Source organism: Bemisia tabaci, chromosome 1 (genome assembly GCF_918797505.1).
Source record: "Bemisia tabaci chromosome 1, PGI_BMITA_v3".
Classification (NCBI taxonomy): Eukaryota; Metazoa; Arthropoda; class Insecta; order Hemiptera; family Aleyrodidae; genus Bemisia; species Bemisia tabaci.
Window position 1 is genome coordinate 59,467,274 of NC_092793.1, and position 20,151 is coordinate 59,487,424.

The 20,151-nt window shown below is 36.6% G+C and overlaps 2 protein-coding genes across 3 annotated transcripts; one reads left to right on the plus strand and one right to left on the minus strand.

Annotated features, from left to right (window-relative positions):
- Nucleotides 1-82: 82 nt before the first annotated feature.
- LOC109036627 (dolichyl-diphosphooligosaccharide--protein glycosyltransferase 48 kDa subunit) lies at nt 83-5,262 on the plus strand. The gene is made up of 6 exons (XM_019050972.2): nt 83-316; nt 1,030-1,194; nt 1,858-1,994; nt 2,809-2,997; nt 3,509-3,802; nt 4,783-5,262. Exons 1-6 carry the CDS (start codon nt 154-156, stop codon nt 5,167-5,169), a joined length of 1,335 nt encoding a protein of 444 aa, XP_018906517.2. The 5' UTR covers nt 83-153; the 3' UTR covers nt 5,170-5,262.
- Nucleotides 5,263-6,875: 1,613 nt separating this feature from the next.
- Nucleotides 6,876-19,936, minus strand: dgt6 (dim gamma-tubulin 6). 2 transcript variants are annotated; one of them, XM_019050970.2, is made up of 8 exons: nt 19,669-19,934; nt 17,683-17,778; nt 16,493-16,799; nt 14,136-14,629; nt 12,557-12,833; nt 11,472-11,603; nt 10,258-10,329; nt 6,876-7,896 (listed from the first exon to the last, which is right to left on the minus strand). In XM_019050970.2, exons 1-8 carry the CDS (start codon nt 19,669-19,671, stop codon nt 7,544-7,546), a joined length of 1,734 nt encoding a protein of 577 aa, XP_018906515.2. In that variant the 5' UTR covers nt 19,672-19,934; the 3' UTR covers nt 6,876-7,543. The 2 variants fall into 2 exon arrangements, with proteins under 2 accessions (XP_018906515.2, XP_018906516.2); XM_019050971.2 differs by having other exon boundaries at nt 7,554-7,896; nt 10,244-10,329; nt 19,669-19,936.
- Nucleotides 19,937-20,151: the final 215 nt, after the last annotated feature.

The following is a 20,151-nucleotide window of genomic DNA, read 5'->3' on the forward strand; positions in this document are numbered from 1 at the left end:
CCACCTGTTTACAGCATTGACGTATAATTTGTATTAGGTTTACAGAAGTAGTTTACAGCCGCTCCACTATCAACAACAACCATAACCTCCACGCGAGCAGAAGCAGAGTGACGAGTCTGCTGATATCAATTGTGTCATTTGTGTGTGATAAAAATGCCGAAAATGGCCTCAAATTTTATTCTAATTATCAGTTTTATTATTAGTATTCACATTTCTTCATCATGCTCTGCTCAAGCCAACAACAGTAAGACTCTTGTCTTGCTGGATACTCTTTCAATCCGAGAAACTCACTCAATATTCTTCAAGTCTCTCAAAGGTAAGTGGACATAGATTTTGCAATTTTTTCGCCGGTAATATCTCCAGAGTAAATAAATGCTTTCTAAGCTGAGGTAAAGTCAAATCCTATTGTTTTTTCGCTTCTTGCCCCTAATCCATCTCTTTTGTAAATCAAACAAGAATATTGGATCTTACTACATGCCTACAGAGGAGTTTTCAGGGTACAAACTTCTCGCTTTCGTTGCAGTAGAGATGCAAGTCAATTAACACCTTTTCAGTTTCTCCTTATATAGTACTTTTTTCAAGGAGGAAACTTTACCTGGATTTCTAGTAATAATTTCAGCCAAGATTCCATATGATAAAATGTAAAACAAGTCATAGGGGCCTGAAGGGAAAACATGCTGCCAGAGAACGTTTTCTATGTTACAACAACAATGCAATACTACATACTGAAACTAAACAATTAATACCAATAACTGAACGAAAATTGCAAATCAAGGAAAAGACCAGACTAATCTTAAATCAGTGCGCTTTGTTGATCTTTTTGCAAAAATCCAGGGCGTTTCCGAAAATTTTTGAGGCCAAGATCTACTAGCAGCTCTGGCGCTCTCGATCATTTCTCATTATAAAATACTTCAGTACAAGCTAATTACTTATTACTTACTTTTAAGAACATCTGATTTGCCAGTTATTCCTGTTTATCAAACCATCATCAAAATAATTGAAGTTTTTTTGTTTTTTTTCTTTTGTTAGACAGAGGATATTCATTGACATTCAAATCTGCTGATGATCAAAATTTAGTCTTGTCAAAATATGGAGAGTTTTTGTATCAAAATCTCATCATATTCTCTCCTACAGTTGAAGAATTTGGTGGATTATTGAGTGTTGAAACAATCACAGAATTTATTGATAATGGAGGTAAGTAAGTTCTTGTTTTTTCCTTTCTCTCAAGTTCCATTTTATATTTATGTCAATTCCATGAGTTTAGTGAAGCATGGAACATTTTATGCAATAATAAATCAGGCACACATTTGTGGAGACATTTCTCATAGAGTACATAGAGTCGTAATGTAATTGGGAGAGCTGGCGCCACTTTTAAGCATTTTCCATGTCCCGAATTCCGAGACTCCTGTGTGACGCCGGGTCACTTTTTCGCTACATAATCGATTGTTTGCGATACACGGGTACCCGGCCATCCGATGACAACAACAACAACAACAACAACAAAGGAGATAGGAATTACCACGTATTCCACACCGCCATTTTGGATCGAAAATGTATCGAAAAAGCGACCCGAACTCGGCGCACACCAGGCTCGGAATTCGTCGAGCAGAACATGGCGCCAGCTCTCCCATTTACATTACGACTCTATGTACTCTATGACATTTCTTGGTAGTGAAGGAAAATTTAAAAGTCATCCAGATATTATCAGTGAAAAATAAGTTTACTATCCAATTGTGCATTTACCAAGATTTGAAAAGTAACCAATTTTTTAAAATGATTGTGATTTTCTCTATACTTAAATGAGAAATTTTTATAGATATTTTTCCTGCATTAATTGTTTTGTTTTTTCAATGCTAGGCAATGTGTTGGTGGCCGGCAGCTCATCAACTGGTGATCTTCTAAGAGAACTAGCCTCTGAATGTGGATTTGAAATTGATGAAGAAGGCTCCGCTGTGATAGACCATCTTAATTATGACATTCAAGATTCCGGAAGGGTAAGATGACAGGCCCAGTTTTTTAACACATTTTCCCAATCTGTATATATGGCTAGCTGAAGTAATTTCCCTCAGCTTTGCTCAATGCAGTTATGTAGCCTTTTTTAAGTCGAGAACCATTCAGTTGGACTCCTCAGGGTTGACGTAAAATATGCTCTGACAAAAAAAAAATTTAAGAGAAATCCTGGTCTTCATCAAGGGCCTAGATCAAATTTGAAGTTTGATCCACAGGTCAGACACTCAATCAAATTAAATACTAGCAGAAGTTGGTTCCATCCTCCATGTCATCTTAACATTCAGTTGTTCTTGCAGACTTGTAAAAAATTATTATGCTACCTACACTGTTACAAATCTCAAAAGTATCTCCTGTTTTTTAGACGTATGTTTACCAATAGTTATTGCATTCTTGGATTATGCTCATTATTCAGATGGCAATTAATGAATTTATGTCTGTGGATTTGTAAAAGCATTCATTCAAGGACTGTCTTGAAATTTTTAATACATTTTTCATTTGACCATTCCTTTAAATAATTTCTTTAAGAGATTGAAACTCATTACATTCTTGGATTATGCTCATTCAGATAGCAAATAATGAATTTATTTCTGCAGATTTGTAAAAGCAATCATTCAAGGACTGTCTTGAAATTTTTAATTCATTTTTCATTTGACCATTCCTTTAAGTGATTTCTTTAAGAGATTGAAACTACCGAAGAATTTAGCATGTATGATTCTCCAATGGTAAGATGCCATCCCAACATCCTAACGCTTACATCAAAGATGATATATTTATTTCTCCTTGTCTTTCCTTTTTTAGCATTCTTTGATTGTTGCTGATCCTAAGAACTTAATTGACTCTCCTGTAATCATTGGATCTCGTGATATTCCTCCACTTCTGTACGAAGGTACTGGCTTAATTGCTGACTCTGAGAACCCTTTGATTCTCCATCTTCTCACTGCTGAAAGCACTGCATATTGTCACAATCCCTCCCAGCCTATCAAAGACGTAAGTAACATGGAATTTTTATCAGCTTTAGTATACACCAATTTTAGCTAAGGATGAAATTTGTATCATAAAGACCTTGTAAAAGAAGCAATTTTTTGAAAACTTGAAGAGCTTTTTTCCCCAGGGTCGGATTTACCTCTAGGGCACTGGGGTGCATGCCCATAGCGGCAAATTTTGGCGATGGGCAAATTTTGGCGATGGGCAAATTTTGGCACTGGAAAAGTCAATGCATGAAAAAAGAAAAATGTAGACAGAGAGGAAGCGAAGTGAAAACTAACTTTTTTTGGTTCGACTATGTGTTTTTGATTGAGCAAAAGTCCTTTTTTAATTACTCTTTCGGCTTTTCTAGTTCTCGGGCTGGTCACTATCTATCAGTTTCTGTAATTTTTTTTATCCCGCCGCACCTTGTGTCTTGCGGTACTGTTGAATTGTCATCTCAATTTTCCGAGATTTCTCCTATGATACAAAATTACACAAATTTTAGCTACATTTGTCTTCTTATTTTTTACAGTATCCTCATGCTATTGGAAAGAATACTTTATTGATTGCTGCCTTGCAAGCAAGAAACAATGCTAGAGTTGTCTTCTCTGGATCTCTATATTTCTTCTCTGATGAAGCATTCACTTCACCCGTTCAGAAAGCTCAAAGCAAGCAGCGCCATGAGGTATCTGGAAATGCTCAAGTTGCTGAAGCGATAAGCAAATGGGTCTTCGCTGAGTCCGGTGTTCTGCGAGTCAAGTCAGTCTCTCATCATAAATTGGGGGAGACTGCTCCTCCGCCAGCCTATACTATCATGGACACAGCGGTAATTATTTTTTGTTTCATAGGAGTTTTTTTTTCAGGAGTTTCTCGATTTTATTTTACTTTTTTTTTTTTTTTTTTTTTTTTTGTAAAATGACAGGAGATTAATACCTTCAACTGCTTGAGTGTTGATCATGAAAACTTCTAACTTGATCGAAGAAGCATTTTAACTGCACGCATACAATATTGCACTTTAAAGAAGCAGTGAAATGGAGATTCCTTCATAAGAAGATTTTTCAAAAGAAGAGGAGCAAAATTGAATATATTCATTGTATATTCTATGGCTACAAACTACAGAGTAATGAAGACCTATCGCTGTGCATGGGGGAGAACTTAAGTAAACAGAAGTTGGTGGCATGAGCAAAAAATGACCAGTAAGTTTGCTTGCATTCATAGTTTGTCTAATTGCCAAATTGTTGGAGTGACTAATGTACAAACTACAGGTGCTGGCACTCTCAAAAGGCATATACCCAACTTCTTTTTACACTGTCAGGTTTTTCCTATTGACTTGGGTTTCAAACTTTCAATGCTCTCTGCTGATAGTTATTTTTTGACAGTAGGGAAAAGGTAGGTAGAGGGCTCATTGAAATAATGATGTATCTTTAGTTATATTATGTTGTAATACATCATGAAACAAATATTATCTTCCCTAGTAGCACACCTTCAGAATAACTCTGAGGAAAAATAAAACAGCTGTATTTTTTACTAGTTTGAGAGTTTTACACGAAAAAGTCTGAGATCTAAGAGATAAAGAGAGGTAATTCGTACTTTTCATGTATTTTTTCTGTAAAAATACTACGTATACATCTCTTTTTTTATCTACATCACTCCTTTTTCTACTAGTTTTTTGTACAGTGATTTGCTTTGTAAATCACCACATCATGTGGTTTCAGGGTTGTTTTAACCTGTTACTTCCTTCATAGTTTTCATTATATCTTATCTCCATTGTTTGCCTCACTAACCATTTTTTTATTACGGACCCAGGTATTCACTTTGGAGTTAGAGAGGAAAAGTGGAGACAAATGGGTGCCGCACAATGCCAAAGATGTTCAGCTGGAGTTTGTCCGCATTGATCCCTTCATCAGGACATCTCTGCCTCTCAAATCGGACGGAAAGTACGAAGTTGTTTTCAAGATACCTGACATTTATGGAGTTTTCCAATTCAAGGTGAACTATGTTCGGGTGGGCTACACTTTCATTCACAATTCAACACTTGTCTCTGTCCGTCCCTTAGAACATACACAATATGAGCGCTTCATTCCAAGTGCCTACCCCTATTACACATCAGCATTTTCCATGATGGTCGGTGTGTTCCTCTTTAGCATTGTTTTTTTGCATCATAAAGATGAAGTCAAATCCAAAAAAGAGTAGTCTATTGGTCTCACATATTTGTATATTTTTGAAATGCAACCACTTTTGTTAAGTTTGTAAATTTTGTAATTATAAGTTTTCAAAGACAACAAATGTTGTGTCCTTTTTTATTATTAATATATATATATTTTCATCTCGCAGGATTTTTCCTGGCATAAATAACCCAAACTGAGTAGAGGACTAAAGTCTTGTGTCCTTTTCATGCTCTAACCATTAATGTTTTTAAGAATAGAAAACTAAGAAATCGAAAAGAGAAATGACTATACCATGTGAAGGAAACTAACTATATCGCAGGTGCTAAGAAAAACTAACTTCTGCAATGTATGGAGATGGTGATCTGGGGGTTTCAACTCCTTTAGCTGTTTAATTTGGCTCTCTGGTCTGGCTTCCTGTGACGGAAATGATGAGAGGTCTGATATGGACACTGTCCATGTCCTGAATTCTCTTAATTTCCACAGAGAGGCATGTATTTTGATATTTTTTCTTCATACTTAAACAACAAATTGTGTCCGTTAGGGATGCTGAAATCTAAGAGCTGCACAACACGCGCTTGCTTATCAATCTAGATGACGTTAGGTCTATTAGCTATAACCATCCTATCAGTTAGGACCGGATTGTTCCAATTAAGGCAATATCGTTGATTCTCAAGTACAGTTAGCGGATTATAATGATAATAAGGTTCCAGATTTTCCAACAGATCGCAATTTCTTGCCAAAGCTTGATGAAATATCTTTCCCATGTTGTCATAACGCTCCGTATATTCTTTCGCCCCAAGCTAAGTACAGGCAGAAGCAATATGATCTATTGTTTCAGAGGCCGCATAACATCTTCTACACTTGTCGCTCCCTGTGTTTTCCTTCAAGACATACCTCCTATAGTTCCTCCCACCAATTACCTGATCCTAGTTGGCAAATGCGAACCCATATGTCTCTGGGTAAAGCTGTCCCTTCGTGAGCCATAGATATGACTCAGCCTGATTTACATGCTCTTGCTGCACCAGGTTGACGTAGCGGCCATGCAGAGAGTCTATTGTTATTTTTTATTTTATCTCACAGGATTTCTCCTGGTATTAAGGACCCAAAACGAGTCAAGGATTAGAGTCTTTGGGTCCTTTCCATGCCCTAACCATTAACAGTTTTAAGAATAGAAGATTTAAAAAACGAAAAGAGAATTAAGAGTGATAAAAGACAGAGGACTATTCCATTGACTGTTAAGGAAACTCCTAACTATATTGCAGGTGCTGAGAATAACTGACTTCTGCATGGTGAGGAGGAAGTGAACCGGGAGTTTCAGCTCTTGTAGGTGTTGATTTATTTTTTTTTTACTTGGAAGAGGGAACACTTCCGCTATAAGTATTACTGACAGGCCACAGGCCAAAGTCATTAATACACACTAACTTGCTTGAATAAAAGAAAGAATAATTAAACAATTATTATGATTATTAGTATTATTATTACTTCTTTCAAATTCACATACTTATAATTGTTTTTAAAATTTGGTACATTGATGATGAAACTGGAAAAATAAGTTCCTGCATTGTGATGCTTTCGAATTTCCGCTACTTCTTTATTTTACCGATAGATTATCAAAAAAAATTGAAATATTTTTGGAAGAAAATTGTATGGATGATACAAAAATATTCTTCGAAAGGCAAAGAAAAATCAATGAATATTTGTTGTAATGACAATTATACAGTGCGTACCTAATTATCCTTCAAAAAATTTTAATGTGACAGGAAATCTACATTGTAGGTACACAGGTTATCACAGATTATAATGTTGTAACATATCTAATAATTATTTCTTTTTTCTGAGAAAAATTTTTTTTTCAGAGTGTGTAAAAATATTATATTCAACAATATGAAAATGTGTTCCTAATGATAATATAATAATCCAGGTAGAAGGTAATTCCAAGATTGACAAAATGTTACATAAAATCATTGATAATAATAGTGCAGTTAGCGAATCCTTTATAAAAGAGATCTCTCTTTCCTTGTTCTCTATCACAAATTGGGGGTAAATATCACAAATTATCAACCTGAGGGTTTTTTATAGGGGTCCGTGAAGCGGCGTTTTTCAAAGCGAAGCAACTGCGAACCGAAGCGGACAAAACAATCCCTTCAAATATGATGAATGCAACCCGCGGAATTTCGTGGCGTTGCGACTCACAATCAGCGAGCGTGCGGCAGTGGTAAATTTCATTGAACACCGAGAAATACGTGAAGGATACATTTATTTAATTTTGCCCCCTATTAAATTTTAATTACCGCGAGATCTTCTCTTCGCTTCTTCCGACCTAGCGCTTCGTTTCGCAAGATGCGAATCTTCGCGGACACCTAATTTTTTATCAATAGTAATTTTGAGAAATAAATTATTTATGAAGGTGGGTTTAGAGGTTCGTTCAATTCTTTTATTCTTTTGTATCTCTCGATCAAGGTTAAAAAGGACTGTCGGCGACCTACAGGAGTTGGGGGAGCATAATGCTCTGATAGTCGCTTGACCTCTTTGTCTATGTCATCCGCAATACTCCTATTCAGTCTGAAAACCCCTCTAGGTGACCAGTCATCTGACTTTGAATCCTCACAAAAAATAGGTTTAGGGTTTGAATTGAGCGCAGATGAGTGGCTTCGAACCGCTGCTGCTTCCTCAGAGCAAATTGATGCTTCTTCTGACACAGGGGTGGTAGGGAAGTTTCCTGGAGTGAACATTTTCTTGGTAGTAGCAGGTCCTGAAAAAAAATGAAGGAATCATTTTTAAAATTAAGGACAAAATATCATCAAACAGCATACATGACTGTCAACAGGAATAGAATCTACCATGCCCAAAGACAAATTCCGAGTAGGTATAGAGATCTTTCCCCACTGAGTTGAGAAATCAGAATTAGAGTTTTCTGTGGAAAATGCTCTCTACTAAACTGCTGTGCTCAGGAAGAACGCCGTATGAACCTTCAGGCATTGCCAAATTTGCTTCAATTAAATAAAATTTATTGGGAAAGTTGCTAATATTTTTCTACTAATTTTTCAGACAATTTTGTCCGCAATTTCATCCGAAACATCTGAAAATGTTAAGGAAAAATATGCTTAACTTTCCTCAAAAATAAATATTTTATCCGGGGAAATTTGACAACTCTCGAATGTTCATATAGCGTTCTTCCTTAGCATGGCAGTATACCTGAGAATAGGTTAAATTTTGTGCCAACAGAAGGCATGGAGCCTTGCGCATAGCAGATTAAAATTTTCGATAGTTTCATTTCAAAGCTATGTTCCTGGAGCTGCAATTTCCAAACCGTAATGACCCGAAATTTTATTTTTTCATCACTGTAGGGACGATTTTCTCTTGCAACCACCAGAAAGCCGGCGTATATACATGGTAGCTGGAGGGTTACCATGGCAGTGGTGGCAGACAACCAAAGGCCATAAAAATAATTTCCTGGTGTATGTGCCATTGTGCCCCTCAAAATGTAGAGTCCCATTATACCCAGAGTTAAGACATCTCAATTAAGGTCGGGCTGAAAGTGGCGTAAAAAAAAATCCAATTCTGATTGGTTATTGCTCAAGAGTGCACCAAGATGTCAGTGGCTTGAATGTAAACAGAAAGAATGGAAAAATAACCTAATTGTGATTTATCAAGAATAAAATTGTTATTTTCATCGCACCGAAATGAAAATAGATTAAAAAATAATTCACAAATCAATCTCATTTTATTTTAGTGCAACTTCTTTGGTTAAGTTATGATCGGTTTTGTTGATGGTGTTGTTTTTGGATGACAGACATTGCAGGATTCCTATTCCGTTTGGGTGCACACTTTTGTGACACCATGGCTAGCCGAGGCCAGCTGATAATCGAGATGTCTTAACTCTGGGTATAAAGGGACTCTGCTCAAAATGTAGTCTTGGTGATGTGAATATGGAGTACGCGCCATTGCTGCCATCCACTAACAACCTTTCACAGATCATACGTATACATGCCGCCCACTTAGGCATTCAATCTCTTATTAGATGCCCCCATTGTACTCCTCAATAAAGACCTTAGTCCACGCCTTTGGCAGGGCTGGTCTCCACCTGACTATAGAAAGAAACTTCCAGGACTGAGTTCAATTTTATTAGGCTATTTTGAGCATCTGTACCTGGGGCTTTTTTCATCGGAAAGTACATACAAATTGGTATGCATATAGTATTTTATCCTTTGAAAAGAAACTGTCCAAAAGTTACTGGGACCATTCAAGCCCCTGAAAAGCGAAAATTGATTACATTTTTGAAAAGCTTGACAGATTGTTTTCATTTTGGACTCAAACAATAGTGCATACATACATCCTACTTTATGGCTCTGAGGAAATAGCACATGAGCTTTTAACAAGGCACATTTTCATGTAAGTTAACTCATACGAACCGAGCTCTGTTTAAAGGAACAGGTCAAATTAAAAAGCAATGACAATGGACCATGGGACAAGATGTGAATTCAAACATTATGACACATATTTTCTCATTAAAATTGCACATAGATCACGATTTGTTCAACATAAAGTATTGAAAGTAACTCCGATCAAAAGTATCAACGTTTTTTGAAGCATACATTCAAACTTTCCGCTCATAAAAAAATACCATAATTTACTCGAGTTAAATGGTGCACTGAATATTACTTTGAAAGTCCTTGCAATATGAAAATATGGCAACTTGGATATCAGTACTTCTGCTCAGCTATTGCAACATGAGTACACTTTGGAGAACGCAAGGTATGGAACGAGCAATGCTAATTGAGAAGACTGACAAACCTGTTGTGGTGCACGACTTGAATGAAGTAGATTCCGGTTTTTCATAAGAGCAGAACATTCAAATTTTTTGTGACCAGTGCTGAAAAAAACCTTAATATTTCGGTTAGGAGTTAATTTCAGTAATTTCTGATGCGCAGATCATGTACTGTGTGAAATTTTGAGTAGTAGTTTAAGAGTTCATATATCAGATGCTAAAATTCGTACCTTGTCTGGAGGTCCATTGGGTTGCAACTTTATATGAGCAAGGCTATTACCTTACCATTGGAAAAAGACTTCGGTTAGAGAAAAAGAGGAGGAATACATAGTAGAAAATAATTACCGTTGTGACAGGGTGTGGCAACACCAGCTGTTTTCTGAGTTTTCAATTGATGAAGTAGTTTAGAGGCAAATTCTGAAATGAACAAAAGAAATCTCAATGACAAGTGATTAGATTTCACTGATAATGAAAAATATATTGAACAGAATAATACTTAAGATAACTGAATCCATGAGAATGAAAACATACAAACTTGAAAACTTAAAAATGCCCAAATTTCATTAAAGATGTCCAGTTTTCATAAAAGCCATTGAGGATGGCACATATATGTTAACCTGGGCCTTTGCGCCGTCCCAAAGTAATTGTCCTTTGACTTAAAAAAGCTTTTTCTTAGACCAACTTTTTCACCTACTGCACAGTTTTTGTGTCTCTTGAACATTTACATTTTTCTGAGTTGGTATGTTTTCATCCTCACTGATTCAATTCTGAATTGTGTTCAATCCATCCTTTGGCTCTTAGCCGCAGATATATTTTCTTGCAAAAAAGAACTTGACTGAATTTCTTCACAGAAGAAACTATGAGGATTATTCAATATGTCAACAAGAATAGATTTATTTTAATAATCTCGGCCAGAAAGATCTTTGTTAGGATATACAAAGTTGAAGAGGCTATTTTGAGAGAAAATCAGACCGCATGTGGCTGAATGCAAGCCATGGGAGTACACTAAAATTGGAGTAATATCTGGTTTCTCTCCTGGATCAAAGCATCTGGAAAAATTTATGAGGTTTCTCAAATGCTGATGGAAACAATTTCAGCAAAGATGATCCATTAAAGGTGTCACAGACCCTCCTATACATCTCCGTTAAAATGATACCTAGGGTTGACACTTCATTTAAGGTGAAGAAGTGCTGATTAAAAAATGACTGAGCGGGATCATTTTACTTTAATTTAGAGTGATGTTAGTGAGTGATTTTTTTGAAACAGAATGAGACAAGAGACGACAATGCACATTGCGATAAGTGATTTTCACTTGTACCATTAGATACAGCTACAGAACGCTAATGTACAACTGGGAAATGAACAAAACTAATTAGAACTTTTGCCAGATAAGTTCGCAGCTATTTACTCTTCACCATTGAACAGAATAGATTGAATTACTGAGTCGCCCGCGGTCAATCCTTGATCGCTATTAGGCAACGGCAATGCAGACTCTTGCAAACCAAAAGTTAACCAAAGTACACCAAACTTATCTTACACAGGTTCTAATATTGACTTACTTTTAATGGCAGGAGAATCGATGAGAAATTCATATTTTATATTCTCAACTTCTTTATCAAGAGATGGCATCCTTATCTGAGGTGAGTCATTTAATAGATTTTTAAAAATAGGATCTGCCTCTTCATCACTATCTGTAAAAGTTAAAAGAATAGAGTAGGTAAACAACGAATTTTCAGGACAGTTTACTAATCAATTAGAGAATTTAAGCAGATCAATGAGGCACTGAAGGAATCTACTTTTGAAGTCATTACTAATTAAATCAGGACATGCGAAAACAACTGATGTCCATTTTTCCAGTCTTAAGTTCTTTTGAGTTCATAATACTTTTTGTAGTTGGTTGCAACCTTGAAAGTGGCGTTAAAACTCGTCTTCAGGTTTCCTCTATCCCAAAACGAATCCTTGCATCACTTTCATGGTTTTATCAACTCTTTAAAAACACTATATACTCAAAAAAACGTAAAATTTGAAAAATGGACATAAGATGTTTTCACACGTCCTGATTCAACTGTAAGATTTGATTTCTTCTGTGACTTTCTTTTGCTCTTTACAGCTTGGCAAACCTGGCAGAACCAACTTAAGCTACACATTCGTGACTCAGGTTTTCAAATTTTCAGAGGTTAAGGCCGAGTGAAATCGGTTTCTGCAGGTACAGTTGTCAGTTCCGGGAAACTTCATTACCAGTACCAAGATTTCAACCCAGGACCCTGACCAGAGTCAGAAGCGCTGACCACTGGGCAAACCCAGGCAGCAAATTTTTTGGGTAATTCTTTGAAGAGTATTGCCAAAAATCAAAGTAATTCATTGGATATCCATTTAATAACTTCACTAGAACATTTTCTTACATCAATTTCACATCTATCCATAGTATAAACTTGAGTAACTCATCAAATTGAATCCAAAGGATGGGTGTCCAACTCTTGAAAACAGGGTCACAAGTTCCTTTGGATCTCAAACAACCATTGCATGATTGATCCATTTGTAGATCAAATAATGTTTAATTTATACCTTTCATCATTGCGGGAAATTTTGTTTATCTTCTTCAGTAATAGAAAATAATTAGCTCAAAATGTTTTACGGCACTTACCATCAAATAATTCAACCTCTAATTCCTTGATTTTATCTGACAGGGTTCTCGTTTTTTCGTTTATCATTTCTTCAGAATTTGACATATTTTTGGCCATTGAGCGTAGTTTTTCTAGTTCTTCTTTGGACTGCTCATACTTTTCTTTTAAACTGACCCCAACAGCTCCATCAAATGAGAGCTGAATAGAGCTTGTAAGTTCTTTGAAAAAAGTATTAACTTCCTTCATATACTCAAATAAATTAAGCTGTCTGTTTTCGCAGGGAGTCCACTTGTTTTTCTGAAAGAAAGAAAAAATAGGATAAAGACTACGTGAGCAGCAGAGAGACTTGTGAAATGAATCGGACAACATATTCATTGACAATATGAGATGAAGATCTTGTTGGATTGCCTTTGCTCACCGTGGTTCTAATAAGTAGTAACACTTAGCTCTAACAAAATTAGTTACCATCTTTGCAAGTGAACGTTGGGTCGCTTAATAAGTATGTTGGGAAATATTAAGAGGTAGTTCAAGTCAATAGTATAGGCAAGAGTGAAGTAAAGAGTGTAAGTGTGCATTTTTGACAAAGAAGGGCTAAGTTGGGACTTAGCAATGCTTAATTAGATTAAAAATTTCCATTTTCTTCTAAATTTTTTTTCATTCGGAAGGAAAACAAATTTTAATTGATCCTACAGTGCAGAACTTCAGAAACACTTGTAAAAATTTTCAAAACTTGCAAATTGATAATTTACATTTGCGCCGCAATTCATGCTCAGTAAAAAATTATCAAATAATTAGTCAGTTTTCTATTCATGTACCTACATAAAAAGTAGGCAAAGTAATATTTTAGTGAATTAGTGCAAAATCGCAGAATTAAAACATCGAAAAAATTGCCAAAGAGCATTTGAAATATAAATTTCATCTAAGAATTGGACATGGTACATATGAATTTGTACTTCACCTAAGAAAATTTAAAGCATTTGGCTTGGTAACCCTGTCATCCAGAAAAAGACCAGTTTAGCTCAAACCTAACAAAAACATACGTGCCACATGAAAGGTAAGAAGTACTTCTACAATGAGGATCTACGCATGGATAAAAATCTTCTTTTTTCATTTTATTTCATGCAAAAGCAAGGTATGGGAAAGAAATTGTGAACGTTGATTTTAATCTAGTGACTGAAAAGCTTCTGATCATTAGGCAAGATAATTTTTTTTTTTCTGTCATTTAAAAACACAAAAATCCATTTTGATATTTGTAACGAATTGGTCAAAGGCAGTCTGTGAAATGCCATTTTTCCGATGTATAAACTTGGCTTACTGATCTTCAGGTGTAGCACAGAACGTCTCTTTGGGTTTCAATTCCTTTCAGAATATGAGAGAAAATACGAAATGAGGTCCCTTTTCTTTTATTTTATCAATATCTACCTGTCAAAAATGTATTTGACCGGACTTTATCAATTTAGTATTTTAACATCCTAACATATACAAGAAAGATTTTAAACTAGAGTGCTATGAGCTAGCTTTTCTTCCATGACAAATACAAATATATCTGATACATAAACTACTGATTAGTAACTGCCAAAATGATCATTAATAACTCACCAGCCATTCTTCATAGATCATCTGATTTATGCTATCTACAAGTTCTTTGGGGTAAACATGAGGGCTGTCAAAAACATTTGAGTCTTTCTTTGACAGATCAATGCTTTGAAGAGCCTCTGAAAGCTTGTTCATGGCTTGCTTGAAATTTTGAATTTTCTGGAATTGAATCAGGTTAACATTTTCCAGAACACCCAGTTCCTTCAAAAACTTCTCAATGCATTCGTTGTTAGACGGATCCATAAGAAAATATTTATGACTATTAGGAAAGCATTCATTTTGAAGGACATATTGACTTAGCTGCTCCACCAACTTTCGGTTTTCATCTTTTAATTCCCCAATTTTCTTAAGGGTTTGTTCTTCATGAATTTTTGATTGAGAAATGAATTCTTCAAATTTAGCATCCTCAGAATCTTGCACTTGACAAAAATCTGCCTGCATTTTTAGCTGGGCTACAGGATCTAAGGTTTTTGAGTTATTACACATTTCTGCCGCACCTGTACAAAGAGGTAAAGTAGCTAATTAATAACATTTAAAGGGTTACCACAGAATTAAGAAAATGAACTTCCCTGATTTTTCTGTCACATTTTGGAAAAATTACCTGACAATTGCAGATATGCCTGATGATTAAAAAGGTATAACTTGAAATAGTTTTCATGCAAAACCTGATGTACAAAATGTCAAGTCCATCCTAGAAAAAAAAATGAGGGTGACTTAACAAATCTTCCCTGACATTTCCTAGTTTTCTCAGTGTTCCCTGACTGAAGCTGCCTTACATTTACCAACCTGAAACTTGACTTCTATAGAAGCCACGGCACAAAGGCTAAGATGTTTTTAAAAAAAGGAGTGCCCTGTCCTGTCATTTTTTCAATTTTTTTTTTTTTTTTTTTTTTTTTTTTTTTTTTTTTTTTTTTTTTTTTTTGAGAACATGGTGTAAACATGCTTGGTGGCAAAATTAGAGTTCATTATGAAAGAATACAAGACAGCTCAAGGTAGGGTTGTTGATGAGTGTACATGGAGTATGAACAGTCATATTAGGGATGGGGGGCTGGTGCTGCTAATAAGCACTTTCCATGTACTGAATTTTATGACTTCTATGCAGTGCTGCATCAACATTTTGATGTGCTATTGATAACTTTTGGTACATGGGTGCCCGGCTAGCCGACATAAACACTTGTCAGAGGAGCAAGAGATGAACTGTGATTTCGTGTTGTGATGTGGTTGATATAGTGATACTAGGGGGCTACGCCCCCTGGCCGCTACGCGGCCCAACCCCCCGAAGGCGCTCCGCGCCATCAATGGGCCGCTTCGCGGCTCTATTTTTACCCTCCTATTAGTATTAGTTTTATTTTTCCCCTAAAAAAATTCGATATGAGGTATACTTAATAGAATGAAATAATTTTTGGTTTTGATGAATAAAGAAAAAAAAAATGTTTGAAGTCAAAAGGACGCGTTTTGGAATGACTGCTTGATGAAATATTACAGTAAAACAACGATCTGTTTAAATCGGATAATTATTAAGTATCTCTTGAGGCGGGGATCGAACCCACACCTTTATCAATGTGGACACTTCCGACGTCGTAGACGCCTCGGCCACCGCTCGTCTTGAGGTAATCGGCGGAAATCTTGTGTAGATAAGTGTAGAGCTGATGCGCAGGCTACACACCTGCTGCGCAACCTCCTCGACCACTGCGCATCCTCCCGCGCATAGCGGTAGCAGTCCTGGAGCACTCTGTAAATTCACTCACTTTAATAACGTGATTTTAAATGGGTCCTTTTTCCAAAATCTGATTAGAGCGGGCTCATCTAGAGCCTATTACCTGTCGATTTACGCAAAAATCATGGAAATCGGCCCAGTAGAATGCTCAAATGAACTATGACAAAACACATAAATTTACATTGTTTATATGGGAGAATTCGGAACTTTACCACGTAATATAAAAAAACCTGGGCCATATTTTCAAAATCTGAAAAGAGTTGGCTTATCTAGAGACAATTGTTCGTCAATAGCCGCAAAAATCATGAAAATCGGCCCGGTAGAACGCTGGAACTAAGCGTCACCAGTTTCGCAAAATTAGGAGGTCTTGGAGCTTATAGTATAGATGATAGTTAAAACAATTGTTTGGAGGCCAAACCCACTTGGGCTAGCTCCCGGTGTTCAAATTCGATAGTGCTTGGAGAGATAAAATTTTTTGTGTCTATCATTGATAAACGTTTGACTACCTTATGAACCATTGAACTATGAACTAATGAATGATTAATGAATGGGAAAAAAACATAATCTACCTATACTCCAGCTAGAGGATGTTTGGAATCGTTCCTTTGTTGGTGACTCTTTAGAAATTCATTCAACTACTTACTTTTACTGTTTTTCTGAAGGGTTAAAGTCAATGCAGCTGTGGTTAAGCCTAACAAGAAATCCACTGCTTTAACCCCTTTTGCAGATGACAAAATGAAATTAATGGTTTTTGGAATCTTGAATAGTTGTTTTCCCGAATTGAATTGTGTTAGAACTTTAACAGCACCAGAGCGAAAGTCTGCCTCATCCTTTGCATTGTAGAGGGGCCAATGGATTTCTCTGGATTTAAAAACGGCTGGCTTAAAAATTGGCAATAAATAGTGCAACGCTTGCAGCATGGCAATTTTGTTAGGTTTATCGAACATTTCCTGTGAGCAGATATAATAGAAGATTAACGATTTGAAGAAGTTACCATGAACAGACTTTAACGGTAAAGTAGTATGCAGAAAGAAATGCAAGCACACTCGAACTTGTTTTGGCATGTTACTGTTTCCTGACCCAGCTAGCACCACAAGACTTGTAGAGCAGCCTTTCTACAAAAGCAAGATTTTAACGTAAGCCACATTCTGCGCCAGTTTCAATATTTGTTTGGTTTTTAGTACAATTCAGTTTATGAAAAATTCCTTGTTCCTATACTTCTGAGATTCTCTCCTCGTGAGATCAACATAAAAGATGAAGTCCCAATAGTACATATCGACAGTAAAACTACCAGACCAGGCATCTCCATTAGCAACATTGCAGACTCCCTTTCAAACTTTATTTTTTAAATAGCAAACTACTTAACATCAATTCTTGAAAACTTCCTTGATTTTTCGTCTCTAAGCAAAGAAAACTGTGTGAAAATTTCAAGGCATGATATTGATGTGTTCTTCGTAAAGAAGATAAAAAGATAGCGGAGATTTTTAAACACCACAAACAAGATACAGGGTCTGGTAGTTTCACCGTTGATATATGGAAATATTGACACCTCCAGAACCATCTTGATAAATATAACTTTGGCATTGAGAAGATGAATAACTCCTGGGATGAGATTGTTAAAGAAATTAAACCAATGGATACTTAATTTTGATTATTTAAAGAGTGTCTGCTTCTTCTTCCTTCGCCCGACTTAATTACCTCAACAAGGTAAGCAACTACAAACACCTCATTGTCTTATGCAAAATGTGTGTGATGCTGTATGTAGTACTTACTTAAATGCTAAACTGTCATGCATTATCAATTAAAAGACTCTGAGAATTATTGGAGACTTACTACTTTCATCAAGGTTTGAAGCTCTTTACTTGGTTTAATAAATTTAAACAGCAAAGTAAAATTTTCCAGAAGTATGGCACTAATTTGATTGTCCTCCTGAAATTATGAAAAAATGTATACAGTTAGTGAGGATACATTGTTTTTAGACACTAGCACAAATCAACTGTAATTAGGGAAGTAGTATGGGAAAGTTGAGTCCAAAATTAAATTTTATTTTGTTGTTTTCAATTATAGATTTTTGAATTTAGAAAAGTATGAAGCTTCTGAAATATATGCGTTTTATACCTTTAATAATTTTCTTAGGATTTTTCCGTCTTGTAGAGTGATGACTTTTCAGTGACAGCAAAACAATTGGTATCAATCCTGAAAAGTTAGCAGCATTTAATCTCAGCTAGGATCCTACATGAACTTCATACATTCATGTTAAGATAAGTAAACACAACTCCGAGTATCAACCCCTACAATTTCTCATCAGATGTGGTAGGTCTTTGCCAATTTTTTGTAGTTTAGATCTTTGCTCCTTCAAGAATAACACCCGTTACTACCCAATTAGAGGTTTTTTCTCATTTTCTAGGTAAATACTTACTAAGAATTTAATAATAATACTGCGTATGCAATGCAAGACTGAGACAAGCTAACCTTGGGAATTATTTCCAGAACTTTTACGGCATTTGTAAGGATAGTAAAAGGGTAACAGGTGCTAACTTTACCAAGCAATGAGAGCACAACCATGAAGTAGGTACCTATAAAGGGCTTTTTTTTTATCCGTGGAACGCATGGAATGAGATGATAGCGGTTCAGGTTGGTTCAACTGGCCTAACCGTGGCCTCAACCAACCTCAACCCACCTCAGAAGAGCGGTCCAAGCATTCCACTGGAATACATGGAACGCGCCAGTGGAACAGGATAAAAAGTGATGAGTACCATAGCGATCCTAGCTGCGGTTCGGATAATAAAAAAGCCCTTATAAGTTTCAGTATTTTAACCTGATGAATTAAAGGAGAAGCTGAAGAAGATAAGCCCGATTCACACTATCAACTTTTCATTTAACTCTTGAAAGCAACTTGTCGTGAAGAAAAGTTGGATAGTGTTATCCTCATAAGTACGAGAAAACGACAATTTGATGAAAAGTTGAATGGAAACTTGGATGTGACGTGACATTCAACCTTTCATGCAAATTTCCGTTCAAAGTTTCTTCTATTATGTTGGATGAAATCAAAGGTAGACAAGAGGAAGGCCTGAAGCAAGACCAATCCACACGGGTCAGTCATTCTCGAGGACGAGTTTTAGAACTATACTGGGTAGTGACGTAGTATTGAGTGCCTGCAATGTATTTCATATTAGAGTCCCTTTATACCTAGAGTTACGACAACTCACTTTTGGTTGGGCCAGGGTTGGGCTGAAAGTGGCCTAAAAAAAAATCCAATTCTGATTGGTTCTCGCTCATGGAGGCCGAAACGAGTGCACCAAGATGGCGGTACCTCGTATGTGAACAAGAATAATGAAAATATTACCTAATTGTGGTTTATCAAGAGTAAATTGTTATTGCCATCGGTCCAAAATGAAAATAGATTAAGAAATTATTCACAAACCGATCTCATTTTCTTTTTAATTGATCAATTTGTTGATGTTGTTGTTTCTGTGTGACAGACATCGCAGGATTCCTGATCCTTATCCCCCAATATCGTTCGTTTGGGTGCACTCGTTTTGGCCTCCATGGCCAGCCAAGGCCGGCTGTCAGTCAGCTGATAATCGAGTTGTCGTAACTCTGGGTATAAAGGGACTCTATTTCATATGGGAGCACCCATTGTGATGTAGCATTGAGTGCTGCGAGTTAGGGCCGGGCGGGGGAGTGGATTTCAAAAAAGCTGCGCAATGACTGACCTGTGTGGATTGGTCTTGGCCTGAAGGTAAGCCCAATTCACACTATCACAGGAGGCCGACCTACACTACAGGAGGCCGACTGAAAATATTGGAGAAGCCTTACCATTGCTGCAAAAGAATTCTTGGAGAAAGTTTACTGTTCACTTGAAGAAGAGTTCGCTATGGCATGGCATGCGGTCGGGAACGAGTAGCAAAGTCGACGATTGAACTCCAACTCCGCCCGCAGTGCAATGGAATTTCGGTGGGCCAAAGTCCAAAAACTTATCAGTCAGTCATCAGAGATCGGTCAATCAGTACTTAAATCATCTGCTTATCATCAATCAATTCACCTTCACCACTGAAAAGGAATAGAGAAAATCATCCGCGGTTTGTTCATTGTTGTTATCAGATGTCTACACATTGTTTACGGTACGGTAATGGAGGGGTAAAGATAAAGAAAGTAATCTCTGATTGGTTAGAAGTTCCCGCCAAATCCACGGATTATAGGATGACCACGCAGCATGTAGGGGCCGTGAATCGCAACAACTTTGGGTCATGTAGAATTCATTCCCATTGGTTAGGAGACTGATAAGGGCTATAGGTACTC